The sequence below is a fragment of the Ictidomys tridecemlineatus genome, chromosome 11 (assembly GCF_052094955.1).
Source record: "Ictidomys tridecemlineatus isolate mIctTri1 chromosome 11, mIctTri1.hap1, whole genome shotgun sequence".
NCBI lineage: Eukaryota > Metazoa > Chordata > Mammalia > Rodentia > Sciuridae > Ictidomys > Ictidomys tridecemlineatus.
Genome location: NC_135487.1, coordinates 4189903 through 4214429, shown reverse-complemented (window position 1 = coordinate 4214429; position 24527 = coordinate 4189903). Strand labels below are relative to the sequence as shown.

At 52.7% G+C, this 24527-nt stretch overlaps 1 protein-coding gene across 19 annotated transcripts in view; it reads right to left on the bottom strand.

Annotated features, from left to right (window-relative positions):
- The window catches only part of Camta1 (calmodulin binding transcription activator 1), a 756735-nt gene that overhangs the window by 371820 nt on the left and 360388 nt on the right, over window positions 1-24527 (bottom strand). For all 19 annotated transcript variants that reach the window (XM_078025166.1, XM_078025165.1, XM_078025169.1 and 16 more), the window contains one exon: window positions 6387-6522. In XM_078025166.1, coding sequence (XP_077881292.1) covers window positions 6387-6522 — 136 coding nt within the window. The remainder of the gene's footprint in view (window positions 1-6386; window positions 6523-24527) is intronic.

Sequence of the window (24527 nt, the reverse complement as noted above, 5' to 3'; positions counted from 1 at the left end):
GCACTTCAGGGTTCCCCTCCGGCATGGCGTGGGCTCACTCTTTACTGGAAGACCTTAGGAGCGATGAGATTCAAGGCTGTTTTGCCTTCTGAGTGGGGATGTGAATGACTTAATTCATGGGCACATTTAGAACCTGAGGGATAACTCACTGCCTTAATTTTCTAATTAAAATATCTCTAAATGTTTGAAAATATAGAACTTTTAAGATGAAGCTAGCCCACCTGATCCGGGTACTGTCAGTGCTGAGTGGGACAATGGACATAAAAGGACACTCAAGACAAGTGTCAGTGCCATCCTCGCTGCTGCTGTCACCTGGCTGTTGCGAGCCAAGAGGGGCCTTGAGAGGGTGCCACTGGCCGGCCATGCTGCCTCCAAGTGCCTGTGTTGGAGGCTAAGCCCAGTGGGATGGCTGGGGAGGTGGAACCTTTAGGTGATGGGCTCATGAGGTCACCTGGGATTAGTGTCCTTATGAAGGAGCCCGCCACCCCCAGGGCTGTGAGAAGAATGTGTGTTGTGGACCCCGGTGACACGGGCAAACTGCAAGAGCACCTTCCCGCCAGGCCTGGTGAACAGCATGGAATGTGACCAGAAAGGGCCACTTTGTCACCTAGAAACATGGCTAGCTTAATTCCATTTATTAGCTAAAATTTTAATTATATGAGTGGTTGGGGACATGTCACCAGGGATGCTCAGTAATTAAAAGTTAGAGGAAAGATTATGGGTTTGAACTCCTGATTGAATCCCACCAAAGCACATCCAGGTAACAGGGAATTTTAACTTGTTAGCATATTAGCAGAAAGCTACACAAAAATTAAGATGACCAAAAGCCAGTGGAGACATGGGGGATGCTCCGAGGGTCCCCTGGACAGATGGGCTCCTCCACTGGAGACCTCAGAAGACAAGGACACCTAACCATCACACTCAAGTCAGGCAGGAGGGGACCTGGGCCCAGGCCCAGGTGAGCAGCCAGGAGAAGTAAGGTGCGGCGTAGGTGAGGTGCAGGCCAGGTGGTGACCACGGGGCTCTTGGAGGTTCCGCAGACCTCACTGCTCAGAGCAAGGCTCTGGGTCCCAGAGCAGAGCCTGCCCTCAGGGAGCGGGAAGAGCAAGGCTCTGGGACACTCTAACACCTTCTTTAGTGAGCTGTCATTTTAACAATTGCCAAGTTCCCGTAGGTTTTCAGGGTGACACTGTCTTATCTTCCTCTATTCAGCCCACTCTGCGCAGCTTACCCACTACCTCCACACTGGATCCAGACTTTCTCAACCTGGAAGATACCAACCAAATATTCAACCTGTCTACTGCACGGACGCACTGAGATCCCGTCAGAGCGAGCTCTTTCATCACAAGGTGCAGACGCAGAGCTACCCTCATCTAGGGGAGGAAACAGCTGCCTTGGCTGGAGGAAATTGGAGCAGGACCCTGGAAGAGCCGGAAGTCACGAGGTTAAGGCACCTGGACCTCGACATGGGGAGAAACACTGAGGCTCACGGTGAGCCCCAGGGACACGAGGGAGACAAACCAGTCACGGACAGATACCTAGTCCTTTGCAAAAAGTAAAAATGGTATCTCCACGTGAAAAGCACATCGGCATGCAGGCCCTGGCCCCGTGAGCCTCTGCACTCAGTCGTTTCATCAGCCAATCTACCTCCTCCTTATCTGTTCACTGCTGTTTACCAAACTTGATTTGGGCACCATACATGTTTGTGGCTGGCTATTTAAAACATTTCCCATCAGCTGCAAGCAAGATGCCTATTTATCTTATGGCTGCAAGCAGAGCTAAAATGATCTGGCATCGCCACGAGGCAGACAGTTATTTCATGCCCTGTTAATTCCTAATGCAGTAACTACAATATCATTCCTACTTTTAAAAAGAGGTGCTTTTTTTGTTGTTAATATGTGGCCTAAGTGCCCAAATAAAGAACACCATCCTAATGAGCCCGAGTTCCCAAACCTAACCTTGCTACCCTGCTGCTGCACTAATGCCGGGCGTCCAGCCAGGAGGCAGTCGGTGGAGAGGAAGAAGCAAACCCTCCTTCATTTTAGGCTGCACAGACAGGTCAGCAAGACTCAAATTTCTCTTCACGTCTGAGAGTTAGTCAGAATGATGGGCTGGCGTTTCCACCCAAAGATGGTCCTGGCCAGGGCGTTCCTTCCATGGCAGAACTGGCCGGGTGGTAGAAGGTAGGTCTTGGACAGGCTCCAACAGCATCAATCCCAGGACCACCCACAGGCCCCAAAGGAAGGCTGCCTGCAGCTAGGCACACCTGGAGAGCAGAGCAAAGAAGACCCCAACCCAGGAGGCAGATATCTAACCGGCAGAGGGCTGGGAGGAACACGGACACTCACTATTCTGGCCACCTGTGGCTTAAAGTCACATGAGCATTTCCTCATAGACTGTCATTGCCCACTGATATCTCCCATCTCTGCCCTGTCACCTGGACGGCTCCTGCCGTGTCCCTCCTCTGTGTCTGTCATGTCTTCAGGCCAAGCCTGCCTCGGGTGCCCCCCTATGGACTTCACAGGTGCCTCCCAGCACAGCCTCTGAACCCTGAATTCCAGGGCACACTGGGCTTTCTGTCTCCCCATGAGATCGGGGACCCTGTACTCTCCGTCCCTGTCACAATCTGGAGGGTAGAAGGCCTCCAGGAACCGGCTGATGAATGGAGGGTTTGTGCCAAATAAATGTGGGCCGACTGGGCCTGAAAATCAACCCATATCACCCAGGTGCCGGAAGCCTCTGGTCTAAGGGCAGAGCATGAGCTTCAGAGCCAGGTGGACCCAGGGCCAGTCCCAGCTCTGCCACTGACTTGTGGCCTAATGTGGTGGAGAGAAGCCCTCTCTGAGTCTCAATCTCTTCGTCTATAAAATGGTATAATAATATGTACTTTGCATGGACTTTTTACAAGGATGGATGAGATGGTTCTGAGACACCCTGGCACTCTGAGGAGGGCAGAGAGGCCAGCATCTGGGGCAGAGAAAAGTACAGGGAGCCTGGAAGGGGCTCCCCGTGATCAGCCTCCCCCCGCTGGCCTCCCCCGGCACAGACACCTGCTGTGCTGGTCCCCAAGTGCTTCAGAGAGGCTCTTTGTTCTCAGGGGGCCTGCCTACCTCCACTGTCCCTCCCCTGGTGGCTCCAGGTGGACAGGCAGGGATCTGCAGGGAGCGAGGCCCACTTCAGACCTGCTAAGATTTCATCTCATGAAGCTGTCATCGCGGCCACTTTCTGTCCTCCCTGCCAACCTTTGTCATCCTGGAACCTTATCGAGCTGGCTTCTCCTCGGCCAGTAATCATGGCCTAACAGCTCGTCAGCTTCAAACGCGCTGCCCCCATCCTGTGCCTGACGGAGAAAATCAATGTGGAGCCAGCCTCTGAGAACAAAGGAAGCTGACGGAGCCAGGCAGGGCTGGAGGTCCTCCTGGCCTGGGGGAAGGCTTAGGCGGTGACGTGGCAAATGGCAGATGTAAATATCTTCATCACGCCCCCGAACTGAGGGCACTGCGTGGGTGGTAGGCACCCAGCTCCAGACCCTAGGCCAGACCTTCTGCCCCCTCCAGCCGAAGGCAGAGGGCGGCATCTCTGCCTGATGATGGAGTACTGGTTAGTACTAGTTACTGCCTGACTGAATCCACTGAGGGAGGAAATGGGGTCCCAACTGGGAGGGACCCTCCTCCTGTGAGGCGCAAAGCCCCCGTCTCTCCCCGTTGTAATTTCTCAGTTGGAAAATGCTGCCCGCTGGGCTCTGCGACTCTGGACAGAGGAGAGCTACTCAGGAGCACTGCCGGTCAAGGCTGATCACCTGGAAGTCCTTCTCCAGGGAGGTTTGAAGACCCACACCCACCTACAGCATTCACTGCAGAACCTCCCACTAGCCAAAGAGGGTGCCCATCCCCCACTAGTAACTGAGAAAAACTCAGATTCACATTGGCCAGGGTACCATCTTTCATCCATTAGTGTGAAAGAGGGTGAGGGGGAAATAGTCTTTCCCAGTGCCGCTGGGCATGTAATTAGTACAGTCACTTAGGAGCAATTTGGCTCTCTCCAGCAAAACAGAAAATCCCCTTACCTCACAACCCAGCAAACCCTGAACCCAGCTGCGTGTGTGCACCAGAGACATGCGCATGAGTGTCTATGGAACGTTGCGTGTGATATTGAAGATCTGGGAGGGGACAGCTCAAGGATTCACCCTTTGCGATGCCACAGAGCCATTAAACAGGATGAAAGGGCCGCAGCTCAGCCCACACTCTCTAGGGAAAGGTGAGTGACACAGTGTTGTGTGAGCGACACAGATGCAGGCCCTCCACCCACTCCAGGAGCTCACTGCCCTCCCGCCTCTCCCAGAAGCATCTCTGGTCACTGCAGCCCACCCCAGACTCCCAGGACACTGATCCTAGAATCTCTACACTTATCAGCACTATGAGTGGCCTTTGTGTACAGACATGGCTGTGTCCTTGAACTGACCATGAGGACAGAGATCAGGGCTTCTGATTTTTCCACAGACAATACACAGTCTTGCCAAAGTAGGTGCATGGTGGGTATATTTGTTTGTGGCCCAGTGAGACAATTCCCTGAGCTTGGAGGAAAGGCAGCCTCACAACATGTGGCCATAGGTGGCCTGGAGACAAAGCTCCTGTGTCACTTCCAAGGCCTCTCCCGAACCCACTGCCTGCATGGCCACTGCTGGTTCCTTTCCTCCACATTGTGCGGGGCACGCTGCTCTCCGAGAGTGTGAGACCACAAATAACTCCAAACGTAAATATGGCCTAAAAATAGCCATAAATCATTGTGATTCCATCAGGTGACAATTCTAATTTATAACACTAGGGAGGAAAATGAACACTGTGGCTTTTTCCCTGGGCTGCCAAGGAGGAGGTCCACCTGCTGTTACTTACACCTAGAAGCTCCTGATTTACGTATTACTAAAGATGAAATATGCAGAGGCCTCTGGGCACAGGGCTGTTCGCCTGGTTTTGTGTGGATTCTGCAGGTCTGTGGGTCTGTGAGCAGATCCTCCCTCCTGGGCCCTACCCCGACTTTCCCTCACATTCTACCTGCTCTTTCATGGTGGGAGATCCGGGTCCTCCCTGAAGACCAAATCTCCCTCCCTCTGCCCCCTGCAACAATGGCTAATATCTGTGTACGGTCACCAGTCACAGTCCTAGAGGAGGGTCTGGAGAGCATGTTTGGGTAATCTGCATTTTAATGTTCCATGCAGTCAATTAAATCATGCTGTGCAGACACCAAGCACAGGAGAGTTAGGGAGCTGGGATTGCTCGGATTGGGACTTCTCTTTGTTCATCCTCATAAAGCATTGTTACTGGGTGTAAAAAAACCCGTATACACATAAAACAAAAGTCATCTCTCTGGGGAGAGGGTAATAAAAGCCATTTGATGCTATTTTTAGCAGTCATCAAAGCACATGATTAAAACAGAAAAAAAGCATAATGACAAAGTGCATCACAAAAACCACCAGTGTGGATGGGCGACCCATGGGACCAAGAGTCCTTGCTACCTCATCAGGGTGGCATGCTAGAGACTCAACACTCCGACAGACAGGACGCCTATCTTCTGCATGTGAAGACAGTTTGAAATACCAGGGAGATCACAAATCAGCTTCTCAGCTCCTGGCCACGGGCAGCACCTGCACAGCCCTGGGGAAGTCTCTTGGCAGGACAGGCAAGAAATGCAGAGAAGCGGGTGCTGGCGGACTGGCAGGCCCACGCCCTCTCCCTCCACTGCTGGCACACCTGGCTTGGGCCCTCAAGTGCCCAACATCAGGAGTGAGGGGATTCCTCCAGGGCCGCCCACGGCTGAGAACCAGAACAACACCAAGAAACTCAGGCTGCATCCAGGGGCCAAACCCAAGTTGCCCAAGAGGCCCAGACATTTCTGCGATGCCATCTCCACCACAGCCCAGCAAGAATCACACGCACTTGTGATCCCAGCTAATGATCTTTAACCTCTACCAGATGAAACACCCAGAGGGAGATAGAAGGTGTGTCGGTAGAGGGGTGCAGAGCCCTGCTCTGGGGGAAGGGGTGCCTCGAGAGGGAGGTTCCGTGGGCTGCTTCCCCTCTTCCCTGACACCTGCAAACTCCCAGCGCACCCAGAGGCTCCTCCGTGGTAATACCATATGCCACTCTGCAGGTACCTTGCAGACCCCCATCTACACACCAGTGACCCCCTAGAGAGCGGAGGGCTCCAGTCACACCACGACTCACTGAAAACTTGAATGGAAGCAGAGAAACAAAAGCAAACCCCAGGGTCTCGGCAAACCAAGATTCTTTCAACAGAGGTGGCTGGCATCAAATCACTCTCAGCAATTCCATTCTCCAATGTAGCCCGGAAATGACATTTGGGGACAGTAGAGCCTTTCTGCTCTTTACCTCCACTCCCTGGACCTTGAGTTTCATGTGGTCCTCTCGGGTCGTTTTCCCATCCTTCCTCTTTTTCCAGCAATACCCATCTTTCCTGTACTTGACTTTCTTCCTGTTGTAGAGTATCATTGAGCCATTCTGTGGTCTGCAAACAACAAATGGTTAAGTTACCAAGAGAACCAAGTAGAAGGCAAATTTATGAAGAAAGATATTGTAGACCAGTAAAAGTCTCTACAGAAAAGCAATATTCCACATTTGCTGGAACATAATTTTTCACCTTTTATTGTAGCTCCCTGGATTAACCGTGTTTTATGGCCAGCCAAAATTTGCTTGTGGATTTGGTACCTAATGAATTAAATGTGTCAATGATAGGCTTAAAAAAATCCCCTTAGTAATATCCACAAACTAATCAGGATGTACGACGTGGGGGCCTGGGCTGTGCACTGAAAAGGAGGCAACCGGAGGGAGAGAGCAGGGAGAGCCGGGGTGTCGTGCAGCCTGCAATATCTTATCTCCTATGGAAGGATTTCTACACATCTTTTAATCCATCACCCAGCATTAGGAAATAAATAAGTTTAACGCAGGCGCTAGATGACTCTGTTAAGAAGGGACCAATGGCAGAGAGAGTTGCCGAGGCCAAGCTCTTGACTCATTGCCTGCGTGAAGATCACTGCGAGATATGGCGAGCGGCCCAGGCTTCCCTCCTGAGCAAGCCGAGGCCCTGATTCGTTCCCACCGGGGCTTCAGCTGTAGTAATGCCAGGTGAACTCACCTACGCAGCCCATGGCCACAGTATCTTGGGAAAGTAGTTGTCCCCTGGCTAAACCCTAAGAGTACGGTGGCCATTCTGTGACCTTTAAAAAGAACAAACCAAAGGAACCTTGGATTTTCTAAAAAAGAAAGCCTGAGCTGGCTGCAGAGGGCAGAGGGTCATTATGTGCATCTCTGCAGCTGCCGCGGCCACGTATCGGTGGCAAACGCTAAGGCCCTTGGCAGCTGAGGGCCAGTGCTGTGGAAAGCCACTTCCAGGACAGGTGGAAGCAGGTGCGCACAGATCCAGCCTTGGGGCCAGCACACCCCCGCTGCAGGGCCAGCTCTGTGGCACCCTGAGCCTGAACGCCAGCCCTGGAATGCCGCACGGTTCTGCACACTGGCCAGCATCCCGTCTCGCTCTCGGCAGGAAGAGAGCTCTTGTCACAAATAAGGCAAATGAAGTGGCTCAGTCGGCGGCACAGCCAGAGGTGAGGATGAACACGCCAGCCATGCCCCTGAGCAGGGCAAGCACCTCCAGCCTCTTGCTTCCCTCCCTCCTCTGACCATTTCACTGGCTATCAATGGCTTCCCGCCACGCAGCCTGGCGGTGTGATGACTGAACAGCAATTCTGAGGAGATCACAGACCTGAGCAGCGACTCCCTGCGCTCCATCCTCTCCCACAGGGTGCAACTGGCTTGTGTCCCTGCACTTCCCGCCCTAAGCCCAAACCGACTAAAAATCAGGAGGCAGTGCCGCGGGCCTGTCACACAGGCCTGTCACAATGCCGTGACCTGACGGAATCTGTCTGCACTTAGGAGTCTGCATGGAAAACAGTGCCATTCACTTCCATCTTGATGGAAGGGGGCTCCTCTTCAGCCTGCTCTAGGCACACTGCAAGCCCCTGTCCCCGGAAAGACCCTCAAAAGGCCCCCCAAGTCCAACTACTACGCTTAAGGCCACCAAACTAGTAGTGCCTCAGGAAAAAGCTAAGGAAAGTGTTGGCTTCAACAGACGAAGCATGTGCCCTGTCCCCTCAAAGGAGGAGTGACAGCACCCATGGCAGAGTCCTGTAGGCCCCCATCAGGAAGACCTACTGCTGTGGGAAACCCCACCCAGCCTCTGGGACCAAGACCAGACGTGGTGTGCTCCAGGCCTGCAGCTCCACTCCTGTCCCCTGCGCTCCTCAGGCTCAGTGCCTCAGGTTGTCCTGAGGTGTGACCGAGGCGGGCTGGGCCACAGGGGCTGTCCCGCAGCTGGAACCTTGGTAGCTACTCAGGCCAACTGTCCCCAAATTGTAAAGGCCCACAGAGGGGGACTCCCCAGAACCCTACCAGGTACACAGGTGAAGTCACAACTGCACCCTGCCTGGAGACCCATCTTCTTCTGGACACCCCCTCTTTGGCCTCCGAGAATGGCCTGTCATCTGACCCTGTGAGAGGGACAATCCCACAGGGAATGTGTCTGGCTGAACAGCCCTGCTCAACGGGCTTGTCATTTTAACCTGCAGTGACGAGCACCCGACAGGGTAGCCGCCCTCTGGTGCTGTTAGAATCGCCCCTGCTCTGCGTGGCGGGAGGGCCCCTCCTTAGCGCCAGGTCCTGAGACAGAAACAGACGGGCTGTGGAAGGGCCCACGTGCCCCGTGAGGCTGCAGAAGGCCTCACAGGGAGCCAGAGCAGGCCAGAGGGGGCCAAGGGAGGAAGGAAGAGGGGAGGGCAGCTCTGGGAGGAACGAGGCAGGCTAGGCCACAGGGGCCATCCTGAGGTCACACCTCAGGACAACCTGAGGCCGCCTGAGCCTGAGGAGCACAGGGGACAGGAGTGGAACTGCAGGCAGGGAGCAGGGCAGGGCTGTGTGGAGGCGGACTGGAGTTCTGCCACCTGATGATACCACCTTTTCTGGGTACGGCCACTGACTGCAGTGCCCCAGGCGGGTCTGTGTCTGCCTGCACCTGTATCTCTGGGTGTTTCTTCACTGCACGCCAACCCCAGGAGCAGGCATATATTCCCAGCCTGTAAGCAGCTCGGCACAGGTCCGCTTCCCCTCGCTTCCCCTCGAGGTGGCTGCTCTGGAGGCTCTAATGGCCTTGGGAGTAGCCCTCGGTAGGAAGCTGCAGCTGCCCACTGGGGACACTGGCTGGCGGTGCTGTGTACCCTCCTTTCCTCTTCATTCCCTCAGTCCCCAAATTGTAAACGACCTACTGGTGTTTTCTTGGGTCACCTTCGATAAACCTCTTGCCCATAAAGCCTCATCTCAAGGTGTCCTTCTGGGAGAAGCTGTGCCAAGGCCACAGCATGGCGCAGAGCAGAGGGACATTGAGGGGAAATGCAACAGCAGGAACCCTGTCCTAACGGGCTGCTCGCCAGGTGACCTTTTATCCTACAGACGGCTGGCTCATGAAGCCAGCAGCTCTCAGGACAATGGGCTGGAAGACCACAGGGTCAGCAGAGCCTACCACAAACCCTAATGTGAAGACACAGGCCCAAAACAAAGACAGGCGCTGCTGGTGACAGGTTCGATATGCAGGGGAACGATGGCTACGCCTATTTACTATAGAGAGAAAGAAAATCAAGCACCCAGGCATAAATTTAACAGGAAACTCCCAAAACCTAGAGAGAAAAGCTATAAAAATATTTCAAAAGACAAAAAAGCAGGTTTTGATAACAAGTCTCAGTTGGAAAGTGTTAAGGTTGTAAAATGTAAATCTTCCTAAAGATAACTTATAAATGTGATATGATGTAATAACAATGAGAATCCCATCAGGATTTTTTTTTTCTGTATCTAGAACATTTTATTATAAAGTGTATTTGGAAGGAAGAAACACCAAGAATAGCCAGATAAACCCAATGAAGACGACCCTACCAGCTCTTAAAATATATACTGGGTTATACAAAATTACATACAAGAGGAAGTGAGGGGAAAGGGAAAAATAATACAAGGGGGAGAAATGAATTACAGTAGAGGGGGTAGAGAGAGAAGAGGGGAGGGGAGGGGAGGGGAGGGGGATAGTAGAGGACAGGAAAGGCAACAGAATACAACAGACATGAGTATGTCAATATGTAAATCAATGGAAGTGTAACTGATGTGATTCTGCAATCTGTATATGGGGTAAAAATGGGAGTTCATAACCCACTTGAATCAAAGTGTGAAATATGATATATCAAGAACTATGTAATGTTTTGAACAACCAATAAAAAAAGAAGAAAAAACCTCTATATTTAAAAAAAAACTATTGGCTTGACCCATAAATAGATAGGTCAACAGAATGGAAAAGAAAAATCCAAAAATATCCGCAATTACACATACAAATTGAATATGCATAATAAACAAGGTAGCTCAAGGCAGTGGGGGAAGGGGATCAGCTTTCCACTGAGTGGCATTAGGGTCACTGGATAGGAACACGGGAAAGTGCATTGGACTATCCCTTCGCTGCACAGCAGCAGCAAGTCCAATTGGACCAGAGGTTTCCATGGAACAAATGAAGTCATGCATTCTCTAGGAGAAAATAACTATAGGTGAATTCTGCCATCACCTGAAAAGAGAAAACTTTCCTGACCATAATTCAAAATTCAGCAACACTATGTGAAAGACAGATACATCAGATTACATAAAAATAAATCTGCTAGACTGTTTCCAGAGGGGCTGCACCATTTCGCTCCTGGGAAATGTGTGAGGCTCTGGTTGCTCCTCAGCCTCTCCAACACTGGCTCAGCCTGCCTTCTGGATGGCAGCCACCTAGTGGGAGTGGGATGGTTTTAATTTGCATTCCCCTAATGACTAATGATGTTGAGCATCTTTTCATGTCCTTATTAGCTATTCATATAATTTCTTTGGTGAAATGTCTATTTGAATCTTCTGCCCATCTTTAATTGAGTTACTTATCTTCTCACTTTTGAGTTGTAAGAGTTCTTTCCGTAAGATCTGAGTGCAATTGCTTTATCAGATATGTGACTTGAAATGCCTTTCCCGAGTCCATGTTTTGTCTTTTCTCTTTCTTAACAGTTTCTTTGAAAAAGCAAGATGTTTTCATTTTAGTAAAGTTCATGCTAACATGTTTTTTTCTTTATAAGTGTCTTTAGTGTCCTAAGAATCCCCCTAAGAATGTTTCATCTAACCCAAGGTCACAAAAATCTTCCTACATTTTCTTCTAGGAGTTTTATATTTTTAGCTCTTACCTTTAGGTCTCTGATCCCTTTGCATTCATCTTTGTGTGTAGCATGATGTCAAGGTCTAAGCTGATGTTTGCTGTGTGGATGTCCAATTGTCTCAGTACCATTTGTTAAAAACAAAGGAAAAGAAAATCCTATTCTTTTCCCCACCCACCCTCCATTGAGTTGTTTAGGTATTTTTGCTGCAAATAAATTGGCAATAATCATAAGGCATTATTTCTGGACTTTGTATACTGTCCTATTGTCCGATATCACATCTTGATTGCCATAGCTTTAAAGCAAGCGTTAGAATTAGAGATTATAAACCCTCCCATTTTATTCTTTTTCAAAATCGTTTGGCTATTCTAAGTCCTCTGTGTTTCCATATGCATTTTAAGATTAGCTTGATGATTTCTTGGGGGGTGGGAAGCCTGCTGGGATTTTGATAAGAGTTGCGTTGACTCTAGAAATCAATTTGGAGAGAATTGCCACCTTAACACTATTGGGCCTTCCAATAGCTTCCAATTAAGTGGTTTTTAATTCCATTAACATGTAATGTCTCTCCATCTACATAAATCTTTAATTTCTCTCAGTAAGACCTGATAGTTTTTATGTACAGGTATTACAATTTGTAAATTTATCCTAAATATTCTATTCTTTTTGTGCTATTTGTGAATGGAATTATTTTCTCGTCTTATTTGGAATTGTTCGTTTCTATGGTATAGAAATACAATTGACTTTTCATATTCATCTTGTACCCTGTGACCTTGCTAAGCTTGTTTATTAGCTCTAGTAAAGGTTCCTGTTGATACTTTAGGATTGTCTACATATGTGACCAAGCCACCCACAAATACACCTAGCTTCCCTTTCTCCTTTCCGTGTGGATGCTTTTATTTCTTTTTCTTGTTTCACTGCACTGGCTGAAAGCTCCAGACCATGCCGAACCGAAGTGGTAAGAACCAAGACTCCCCTTGCCCCCTTAAGGGGAAGCCTTCCGCCTCCACCTGTAAGTCTGGCTCCACTGAAGACCTCATTGACGTGAAGAGGACTCAGGAGCCCACCTGAAGAGGCTCCCCCTGACCAAAGGGGGACAACTTGACCACTGAGAGGAATAAGACATTGACTGTGTTTAAATCCGTGAATTCACAGCGACCCCAGAACAAGGAAAAGCAGATTGCTCGTTGTTTGGGGATGCTAGTGACCCAACACATTATTTTGAAAACTTAAAAAAAAACAAAAGTGGGAGAGAGTCATTCATTCCACCTTCTCGGTACCAACCCTTCTCGGCTGACCAAACAGGAGGAGAGAGGTTTTACTCTACAAGAGCACTGTGGCCAACAAAGGGAGGAAATCAGAGAATTAGAGGATCACCATCTTGTCACCTCAAATGAACTGATGCACAGGTGTGGTCCGCTACGGCCGGCACCACAGGAGAAGACAGCCCACACCCAGTGTTTCCCAGTGGGAGGGCATTTTGTGAAGAGAAAAAACTGACCTTGAAATTGGACCTCCTGACCTAGCCTCCGCTTGTTAAGATCCTTCAGTGGGCAATGGAACATGGCAAGGCGTTATGGGGAAACCATTGGCAAAACCCGGACTAGAAAACTACAGGACAGGTGAGCTGGCTTCTTCAGCCAGTGTTCTGGCATTTGTGAAATAATTGGAATTTTGAATAAGGATCAGATATTCCACACTATTTTGAATTATTATTAATTCTTTTTAGAGTTATATATTGAAATATTTACAGATGAAATAACATAATGTCTGAGTTGTGCTTCAAAATTAGCCAGGGAGTGGGGGTTGCGTGAATGACATGACCCTGGCCAGGCGCTGACCACGTCTAAGGCACTGAGCACAAGGGAGTTCATTACCCTAGTCTGTCTACATTTGTGAATGCTTGAAGTTTTCCATAAGAGGATGTTTTTAAAAAGAAGATCGCCGTGGGATTTGGAGTGCGATCCAGGTGACATCTTAAATCTTGGCTCAGCTCCTTATGAGCTGTGTGACCTTGAACAGATTCCTTGGTCTTCCTGTTGCATAATGTATAGAAGGTGGCCAGCAGCTGCCAGCACACAGCGCAGCCGCTTCACGACTGATAAAGATAACAGACCTGGCCCTGTGTGGGTCCCCCTGCAGGAGCAGTAGGGGAAGGACAGAGCGCCAGGAAATGGTGCCCGTGGGCACAGCTGGGACACCCAGCGTGGCAGAGGCTGAGCCTAAGCACTGGAGGTCCACCTACTCATCCAGCATTTTTAGGGCACGGTATCTTTTTCAAATTAGGTAGTCAGAAGATGATTGATAGTGGAAGATCGGGTAGTGTGCTTTGAGAGGTTAATCTGCAGATAGCAAACAGGAATTGTGGGGTAACTGGGGTTGAATCCAAGACTGGGCTACTTCTGCAAAATGAAGTCTGGATACTTTCTGTGTTGACCTTTAGACATTAATGTGCTGTGCCCCAAACACATCTGGCTCATGGCTCCTCCTCCAGAACCCTCTGTTCCTTGACACTAATTGATCACGTCCAGAACCTTGACGGCCACCAGTCTCTGTGCAGACCGTGGCTGCTGGGTGCTGTTCCAGCCCTTGTCAGCCCAAAGGCTCCGCGCTGCTGTCAGCCTGCCCCACTTCCCTGGCCCAGAGGCAGCAGGGTTGGTGCAGCAAGCAGTGCAGGTGGACCAGCTCCACCGAGCTCTGACGCCTGCCCCTTGATGCGTCCCTTTAAGAACAAATGACATTCTTGCTCCAAACAACATCCAGGTGGCTGCCAAGTGGCAAACACTGCAGAAAACTCTCCTTTCCAGCTGGCACCCAAACGCGGAGTGGCGCCTCCCTCTCTTCCTGGGCCGCTCTCCCACCCTCCTGCCACGGGCACTTGGAAGGGTCTGGCCAGAGGACAATGCAGTGTCTGTGTTCCACTGCCTGCAGGCCTTGACCCCAAGTGTCAAAGTGGCCCTGTGACCAGGCACGGACGCAATGTCCTGGAGCAGGGGAAGCTGTTCTCGAGGCCAGTGCTAAATCTCCGATCCGGTGGGCAGTTAGAAAATGGGAAATGCCACCCTTAATTGCAGCCAACGTGCTTTATGCACCTGCACCTTTCCTTCTGATCTTTCCCACACGGAACAGCCTGATTTAAATGCACCATTAGAGGTAGGTGGCCTGGACCAAAATGTCAATAATAACCATGGCAACTACGGTGACAACAAGAAGAGCTGCCATTTTACTGAGCTTTTTCCAAATGCTCGATGCAGGGGAAAGCCCTTTAGCCCATTTCTCATTTTAATCCCACAGTGGCTTTGTTAGGTGGGTATCATTATCCTCATTTCACAGGGACAATATTTAGAGCACAGAGAAGGGTGGAAACTTTCCCAAGGTCACACAGCCAGTAAGGGCAGAAGCAGGAACCTGCCCCTGCCCTCTTCCTGAGGCCCTCCCAGCCACCCCCTCTTCCCTCAATAGACTCAAGGCATCTGCAGGCCCACGGAAAGCCAGCGGCCGCTCCACATAAAGGAAGGACAGTCAGAGCCTAATGTAAATTGTTCTGAGGGCTCTGCCTTTTGTTGCAAGGGAGGGAAGGAGCCCTGGAGAGGAATGTCTCCGCCGCTTATCTCCCCTTGCACAAGCCCAGCGAGAGCAGTAATTGATGGCTGGCGCACAGCAAGGTTGATAGGATGCCAGGCGGGAGGGACCCCATCTCCTGGGGAGGGGCTGGTTTATTAACCTGCAGCCCAGTGCCTGCTCTGACTTGTTTATAGGGTCCTCACGATTTGGGGGACAAGGAGCAAGAGCCTGTCGCAAGCAATCTGTCCCCTCCCCACCGGCCACTCCGCGTCCTCGTGGAATGGTAGGGAAGGCAGGGCGGTCGGGCCGGCCCGGGCTGCAATCTCAGATAGGAAAACCAATTGCTGTTCATAATAAATTCCGGCTGGAGCCATAGAAATAATAAGGATGAGGAGAGGTAACACCAATTGGCTTTATTTGATTAGCCCCTTCTTGGGCGGTCCAACCCCAGCTTCTTTTCATTAAAATAAGGGCAAATTGAAAATCGTAAAAGAGGCTTTCTTATCAGAGAACAAACGCCCGGGTAGATTCATAGGCCTAGGAGCCCCCGTGAGCCACCAGGCGCCTGCGAGTGAGCCTGCTCTCACTGTTCCTGACGGGCAGTCCCAGGAAGCCACTGCTCCAGGAGCTTCATTTGAGGACTCCCTGGTGCCTGTTTCCATTTATCTGAATAAAAGGAGAGACAGCCCGTAGCACCACCAGGAGGTGGTGCCCGAGTCGTGGATCTTGTGTAGCCCCTGAGGCCTGTGACGAGGCCGGCCCCCAAGCCAGGCATGACGGAAGCCTGCAGGTGGGGCCGCACCAGCCTCCAGGGGCAAGATGAGCCGGGGCATGAGACAGGGGAAGCCGGCTCGGCCGCAGCGTCAACATGTGCTTCCCACGTCCATTTTGCAGGCAGCTGAGCACAGTTCTGTTCATAGAAATTGTGGCTGAAGGTCACTGAAAACAAAGGCGACCTGCACATAGGTGGTCACATCCGGGAACCAGCCAGATCGAGGCTGGAGGGACTCCCTCATGGCTGCACTCCCAGAGCTCACGGGGCTCATCTTCAAGTCCTGTGACAATGTCCAGTGATTGATTCAGCTATTATGGGATAGGCATAGCAGGGGCTCTGAGTGCTGCCTGATGTCTGGAGGCAGGAAGGACTCTCAGAGCCCACCCTGTCAGTCCCCAGAACCAGGGAAGGGAGAGAGGACCAGAGTCGGGGAGGACAGAGCAGTGTGTCCGTCAACTGCTGGCAGTGGGGCCTCGGGAAGGGCAGCCAGGGGCTGGCGGATGGACATGGGTGCTTGAATAAGGTGGATCTCATTTCCAATGTGAGGAAAGACACAGATTAATCGGAGGCTGCAACCACAGGAGTGGCAGTGCAGGAGAGCAGGGACTCTCAACAGAAGCGTGGCCAGAGCACAGGGCAACTTGACAGAGTGCAGCGGGGAGAGGCTTGGGACAGGGCAGCAGGTCACAGAGTCCTTGTCCAGGGCTCATCTCCTGCCCCAGGGATATGCAGGCTAAGGGGATGAGAATAAAAGTCAGGCAAGCAGGAGAGCAGGCGGGGAGCCTCAGAGGATTCCGGGCGTCCCTCTGCAGGGTGGGAAGCAGAGTGGGGTGGGCACCCAGACGTGGCAGGTCTGGCCCAGCCTCCACCTCTCCACCTCCTGCACAGCAGCAGCGCTCCAGATGCCTGTCTAAGCAGGGAGTAATCCAGGAACTTGGTGGCTTTTCTTACAAACACAGAGAAAGCATCACTTTAGTTTAAAGCTTCAGTCAGTGGTGAGGCAAAGAACAGAGGGGCTCTAAGACAGGGGACAGGAAACAGCAGCGCCCCCCTTTGGATGCAGCACCACTGTGAAGGGGACCGGCCATTGCTGCTGCTCCGTGCAGCCCAGGCTCTGGAGCCCCAGTGGAAACGCCACCCAGTGTCATGTGTCATATTCCTCCCCACCACTGTCCCATCTGGCTGGAGTCCATGCCTCCACAATGGTGCCTGGCGCTCCCATGGCCCTCACCTGTCATATTCCAACACTGATACTTTATTAATAATCCAATGTAAATCTGAGCGAAAATTAATGTGTCATCTCCTTGCAGGAAGGACTAAACATCTCAATGTGAGGGTCTGTTGGAGTTGTCATTTATCATTAGCATGCAATTCAAGGCAGGCTTCCCACACTCTGGTGGGAGCTTTGGAGACAATGAATCTCGGGGAATTAGCTTCTGGGCCAATTATTCCTGTTTCCCCCACCTACCTAAGAGATAAATTCTGTCTCAGTGGGAGGGAAAAAAAATAAAAAGAAGAAGAAGAAAAGGAGGAGGAGGGAGTTTGCTATTCTCCTTCCTGGTTGAAATCAATTTTTCTCAAGGAGACGAGGCAATATTCATTTTGTGAGAAGGGAATAGGCTATCCGCTAAAGGCCAATAAATGGAGCCGTTCTGATGAAAACTTCCTCAAATCAAATGTAGGGGAACCTCTTAATGGGCTTTGTTCTTCTTTTCCATAATCCATAACTATTAAGAGAAAGATGGGCAGGCAGAGCCGGCACTGTACAGGGAGCTATGTAAACACCGCGCAGGACCTCGTCCAGGTGGGGCCTAGAGGTTGGGTGGACGTTTGTCCCTCCCTCCACAGACACGTGTCCTGTGGGTCCCTAAATGCCAGGCGCTGTTGCAGGTCCTGGGGACACAGTGGCACATGGACAAGCCTGTTTGGTCCTCAGGGAGTTTATAGTCCAGGGAGGAAATGGGCCAATACACACACAAACTAACAAAAGCAGATAAGCACTACAAAGAGACAACTCAAGACAGGAATTTGCACATTAAAACAGAATTCTTTCGTTGAGTAACTTTTTTTTTTTTTTTTAATCTTTAGTGCAATTCAAAAAATGCACCCTGGCAAAGTCACACTCTGGTTCCAGAGCATCGGGACAGGAAGTGATAGCAGTCCATCCTGGCAGCAGAAACCAGCCATCAGGAGCTGGAAGCCCAGGGCCAGGCCCACAGGGCTGCTCCATGTGGCATGGCCCGCAGCTGCACAGGGTGCCTGGCTGAGCCACCGTAGATAGACTTCCAGGTGACCACACTGTGCCCTCCAGCACTGCAGCCAGTCCAGCCCCACAGGTCATGGACAGAAAGCTGAAGGGCCCTGCGTGGAGGATCCGGAGTCCATCAACACCCCGTCCTCTCTGCTGGGCCTGCCCCGTCAGGGGAACAACTAGCCTTGGGCTGATGTGCCCCCGCCATGATGACGGCCCTGCCCCTGCTCCCCGGCACCTCTGCATCCCCCACTGGACACTTGGCCGGCTCCTGAGATCACCTTGAGGACAGAGACCACGCCTGTTTGTCTGAGCTCAAAGGTGTTGCTGCTTTCCTCTGTTCAACCCCCTTAGGCAGGTTCTAGCAGACCCCCCTCTTTGGGAGAAGAGACCCCATCTCGGAGGTTGAGTCGTGACCCCAGGTCATAGAGCACTGGTGGAGCAGGACTAGGCCCAGGTCTGCAGGACACAGGGGGGCCGCACTCCCCACCCCAGTTCATCACCACACAGTCTCAGGTACGCCGCCCTCTCCTCCCACCATTCCTCCCTGGCCTAGACGGCCTCAGCGGTGTCCAAACTTCACACCCACCCTCAAAGGTGAGGGTTACCTGGTCAGATCCCACTCAGCCACCCCCGTGGCTCTCATTCGATGTGCAGGCTCAGCTGCACCCCAAGCTGGGCACCCCCTTGCTGTGTGACTGCATCTGCCCCCTCCTGTCACATGTAGGTGCCCTGAACAGCAATGGCTTCTATTTCTCAGGCCACATCCAGGCTCCTATGGGATGTCCAGTGGCTGCCCCAGCTGTGGGCAGGGAGCAATCATCCTGGGCTCAGGAAGCAAAATTTTCTAGAAGATAACCATCTGCCCCCCAACAGGACACCCTCAGTGACCTACGCCCTCCTCCCTTAGAGACACCACGGGCACCAGCTCTGTGCCCCCGCCCCACGGCCTGGATTCCAGGGACTGAGGAGAGTCTAGAAGCCCTCTCGATCGCCACCCTGACTGCCCTTCACCTGGGCTAGGATAGAACAGCGTCCTCTCCCAGGGCTCTCAGGCTCTGGCTCCCAAGCAGAAGAGCCCTGAGTGGTGCCCCGGCCACTGCAGGGCTGCATTCCTCCTCCACCTGGACCACAGGGACACTGCCAGGAGGAACACCAGAATCAGGGCAGCGGCCGTGGTGCAGACGGGGACGGGGAGGCAGAAGGCTCAGGAGAGAGCAGAGAAGGAGCTTTTCCAGGAGGAAATCCCCGCCAGGGAGGGGTGTGGGGAGCCCAGAGTGGGAGCCAGCGGGTCAGCTGGACACAGAGGTCAAGTGGCCTCAGAGCCCAGAGACCCAGGAAACGGAGGGCAGAGAACCCAGCCCAGAGCTGGGAGCTCCTGCAGCCCTTGCTCAGAGGCTTCTCTTGCCCCCTAGGAGGGCTCGGACAGCCGAACCTGAAATCTGCAGCTTCACATCCACAGGGTGCGAGTCACAACCCGGGACCCTGGGACCCGGCGGGGATCCAGGCCATGGCCCTTTCCCAGGTGGGAGCACCCGGGGGCACCAGCTCCAGAATCCTCCCCAGGCTCACATGCCTCACCCCCTTGGCCTGGCTGCTCAGGAGCCTAAACCGTGAGCCCCGTCCTGGGGTCAAATGATCCCTGGGAATCTCCACCGGGGCCTCAAGGGACCTCCATTTTCTGGAGCTTCGGGGCCCAACCAGCCTCTTAAAGCTCCCCAAAGAAGTGATTTGGATGAACATAACAATTAATTCCAAGCCCCAAATTATGGTCACCTGTGACCCAGAGTGCCAGGGCGCTCTATTTTTTCCCTTTAACCCATCTGCATTTTAACTTTTCCACAGTGAGCATAACCGTTTCATTTTAAAATAAGAGAAAAGGGGAAACTCTCTGTCGCTGAATTGAACTGGAGTGGCACCTAATTCCTAGGAGGCCTCAGCTGACCCCTCTCTGAGCCTGTCGGGGTCACTCCCTCGGGAATGGCTCTTGCCTTCTCTCCCCTGCTGGAGCCCCCTGTGGCGCTGCCTGGCACCTGTGACCCCCGTCCCCGACCTCCCACTTTCAAGCCTGCCTCATGGTCTAGCTCAGGTCCACTACTGCCCTCCCCAGAACACAGGCCTGTTTTACGTGTCTCCCGAGTCTAACAAGGGCCACCATGGGGACAGGAACGTGAGGCCTGAGGCACACGGAGGCGCCACTGGTGTTGGGGATGGGGCAGGCTGTGGCGGGCAGCACCCTCCTTCCCTGCCGCTCCTCCTGCCTCCCTGCCCCCCGAGGCCAGCCTCACCACCCGCCCTGCACTCTGTGGGTGCTGCCCTCTGCCCGCCCTCCACCTGCTCCAGGTGGCCTTCCCCGCCCTGCCCCACGTTCCTGATGCAGGCAAAGCCCTCCCGTTGGGCCAGCGCTGCCACCCTTGTCCACACAGGCCTGAAGTCCTGTGACCCAGTCCCTGTAGCCCAGCCCTCAGGCCTTGGTGTCACCACGCACACTGTCATCTCTGGCCCAGATCCAGGGTCCCATCTGGCTCTTCAAGGCCTGTCTCAGAGGCCTCTGCATCCCCCACCAGCATGGAGCTCCACACCACCTCAGGACAAGACCTCAGGCCCCTCCCAGGCCTGCCTTGGCCTCCTTGACTACAGTCAGTTCCACGTCTGCCTCCCCAGAAGGCAGGAACCCCTGGGTGGCCACATCACTTTATCTTGGTCTCCTGAGGCCTATAAAAGTGGCTTCAGTCTCCAGACATGATCCCAAAGATCCTCACTGGAGCTTGGGAAGAGGTGACCCATGGGCCTCCTCACACAGGAGCAGAGCCCACGGTCGGGAACCATGTGGAGCAGCCTGAGTCTCCGGATGACTACGCACAGGTGACATGGCTCCTTGCAGGCAAAGTCACCAAGACCCAGAGAGGTGACACAGGTTCCCCAAGACCACACAGCCATCACGGTGCTGCCAGCTTTCTCAGGTGGGAGGTCTGACTCCAGGACACATTCAGACCTTGCTGCGTCCCCAGGAAGCTGGTTAAAAGGTACAGAGACTCTGATGCCAAGAAAGGCCTGGAACGGCTTGCACCCCACCAAGGGAACTTCTGGGTAGTTAATGGTGTTACACCCCCATTGTCAAATCTGTATGCACCCAAGAAGGAAATGCATAATCCAGACTCTTGGAAGAGTCCTTGACAGCGTCCTCGCTTACTGGGATTCGCCTGTGACCATCCTTAGGTACAGCACGGGTGGTGTCCAAGGCTTTGGTCAACAGAGAGCTCTGTGGCTCTTCTCTCCAGAGCTCGTAAACCAGCGCCCTGTGGTCTAACGGCCATGATGTTCCCCTAATCATGTTACTGCAATATTAATAAGGCTGTTTAATGCAACCAGTTCCTTCTAAATTGTCACATAAAATTTGGCAAATGTCAGACACATCATTTAATAGAAGATGATGTTTTACTGCCAGGGGAGCTAGGTGGCTGAGAAGATGGGCAAAAAGCCCCGTGATGACCTTAGGCAGGTTTAAGGGACAAAGCGCTCCTAGCCTGGAGCGCCTACCCTGGCCCTTCTTCCCTGGCAGTCGGCAGTGGTCCTGAAATTCCACCCTGTGTGGGACACTGCTCAGGATGCTGGGGCAGGGAGCGGAGCCAGGACCAGGCTCAGAAAGAAGCTACTCTTTCTTCATGGTCTGTGGGGATGACCAAACCCTCCAGCATGCCGTCTTGTTGGAGCAAAAGACTACAGGTTTCCTGTCACTGGTCTGACCACAGAGTGGCCCTTGCTGTCCAGGGACTGTGATTCCCATTTTAAGAAACTCAGCTCCCAGGAACTGGCCCACACATGAGCTCTTAACGTCTGGAATGAGGCAGGTCCACAGCAGCAAATCCGTGTTATGAGAACCATTTACAAAAGGTTGGGGTTGTCCCCACTGAAGTGGGTGCCCAGGGGACATGGAATGACGCTCACCACAGCCTTGCTTACGAGGGGCAAAGCTTGGAAGCCACCTAAAAGTGCTTCTGTTAATTGCTTTGGTAAATAAATCACAGTGTGTTCATATAACCAAATAGTATGCAGTGATTAGAAAAGATGTGCCTATCTGTATTTATTGACACATAAAGTGCTCTGTGGTTATCTTTTTTAATTGCAAAATAGCAAGTATGCTAGGCTCTCACGTAGGTGGAGCGCTTCCCATGCCCAGTGCCTACATGGCAGGAGAGCGGCCTGGGGTGGTGTTCTCCAGTGTTGGCCCTGACTGTGAGGAACGGGCGGCAGAGGATTGGGGGTGGGGAGAAGAGGTCTGTGTGCTGGGAATGTTCTTGAGCAAGCATGCGCTGTCTCAATCAAAGAGAAATATGTAAATTCACAGAAAATCAAAGGAGAGGGCTCACTGATTAACTCTGGCCCATCCTCAGGACACTGAGGTGACCGGAACTCAGTCTTAGAAACAGCTCACAGGCAAGAGGCACCCACCAGAATAAACAGATGGCTGTAAAGCTCCAGAGGCAGGCGATGGGGGAGCCCAAGAAAAGGGGCAGCTGTGCCAGGAGGCAGTGAGCGCCGTACTCCCTTTGTGGCAATCCCCTGCCTGTGCACCTGTGAAAGGCAGTTCTTCAGGGGCAGGTGTGGGCATGAAGGAAGCTCTCACCAGGCCAAGGGAAAAGGCCCTTCTGGAGCTTTGTGTTCTGTGGGATGACCAAACCCAAAGCAGAGAAGGCAACGAGGTAATGCTTACGGCCAGGGGCAGTGGACAGGGCCCTGGGCTGCACAGGCCGCTCCCCATACTCAGCCATCCCCAGGGACCCCCCCACACACACAGGGGTGTCAGCATCCTGAGCTCAGAGATAAGGGAAAGCAGTTCGGGGACCCTGCGGTGGGAGGAGGGAGGGACTACACTCAAACAAGTGGTGGGGGTAGGCATTGCTGTCACTCTCGGTCTTCCAGTGGGGACATGTGGCCCTCATCAGAGGAGGGTGGGTGCCCGGTCTGAGCTGGGGACGCTGCTCTGGGCAGTCAGAGCCAACCAGCTATAAACTTGTGGTTATGTGTCTGTGACCCTCCCCAGGAGGAGATGGCTATGGGGTGGATCTGGAGTGTCCCCAGAGGCTCCCGTGTTGAAGGCTGGGTCCCCAAGGCAATAACGGCAGGGGAGGTTGGGGCAGGGACTGGGTCATGAGAACTCTGACTTCGTCGGTGGGTCCACCCATTGGAAGCTGGACTCCAGGGACGTGGTGGAGACTGCAGGTGTGGGGCCTGCCTGCGGGAGTCGTCCCTGGGAGCAGGCCCTGAGGGTGGCTCTTGCCCTCTGCCCCTTTCTCCCCACCCGCCAGCTTCCTGGACATTCTGGCTTCCAGCCACTCGGACGGGAGTGAGATGGACTCTCAGTGTAATTTTACTTTGCATTTCTCTAATAGCTAGAGTGTTGAACAATTTTCATCTATTTTTGACCATTCGGATTTCTTCTTTTGTGAAGTGATGGTAACCATAATGAGCCAGGGTGGGGAGGGGAAGCACAGAATTCATTGGGTCAGACAAAGGGAAGGAAGGGAAGGCGGGGGGTGGGAGGTGTTGGGGTGTGTGTGGGGGTGTAGGGGGTGGGGGGACAGGAATGACAGTGGAACAAGTGGGACGTAACTTCCCTACGTTCTTACATGAATACACGACCAGGGTAACTCCACGTCACACTCAACCACAAGAACGGGATCAAAACTGTAATGGGTGCACCCCATGTGTGTGTACTATGTCGAAATACACCCTGCTGTCATGTATTTCTAAAAGCCACAAATGAAAAAAGAAAAGTGAGAGAGATTTGACGGTCAGTGAGAATCTGCACCAGTCAGTGGTGCCCCGTCCAGCTGCCTGTCCAAACTCTCCTCTGACCCTCATCTCAGCCAAGGAGAAATTGGATGGAGGGAGCAGGGCTTGGGGTGCTTTGTGCCATTCAATGGCTGCAGGCTCTGAAGGTGCTCCTCATGTGAACCAAGTCTCCTCATGACGGCCGGGGAGAGTGGCAGCAAAAGACAGTGCCGCCTGGGTGGGCGGGGTGCCATCAGTCCATCCAAGAGACACGGAGAAGTGTCAGGAAGGATCCTGGGCAGCTGAGTGGGTGAGGCACATGCACCCAACACTCCCACCCAGAGCCCAGGGGTGCCTCTGCCTGCACCTCACGGACCCCAGAGCTTGCCCTGGACACCCCAGGAGAGAGGCCCCACCCCTCCCCAGCCTCCAGGAACAGGGGAGCTTGCAAGTTCTGTGCTCCTGTCCAAAATGGTGATGGTGTTTAAAATAAAACTGTGCACGGCAGACGTCCTTTACAAAGCCTTAATGTTAGCAAGTAAGAGTTAGTTTTAGAAAACAGCTCCCCATTGGCTCTCACAACCTGCTCAGGTTCGGCCAGCTCCTGGGTTTCTTCCCCCCTTAGGGAGGAAGCTGAGCCACTCACAGTGGCAGTGTCCCTGTGAGCTGAGACTGGAGCCTGCAGCACAGTGCCTAGTTCAGGCCACCCAGTGACACGTTCACCAAGTGCCTCTGCCACCAGTTTTTACCCTGACCTTGAACATCAATTTCACTTCCAACTGAGCCCACAGCTCCTCTGTGGCAAAATGAGGCCAGCAAACCCAGCGCCCCCACCCCACCTGGTGGAGGGCCAGCCTCCCTCCATTCAGGTGAGGGGGCAGCCTAAGAGC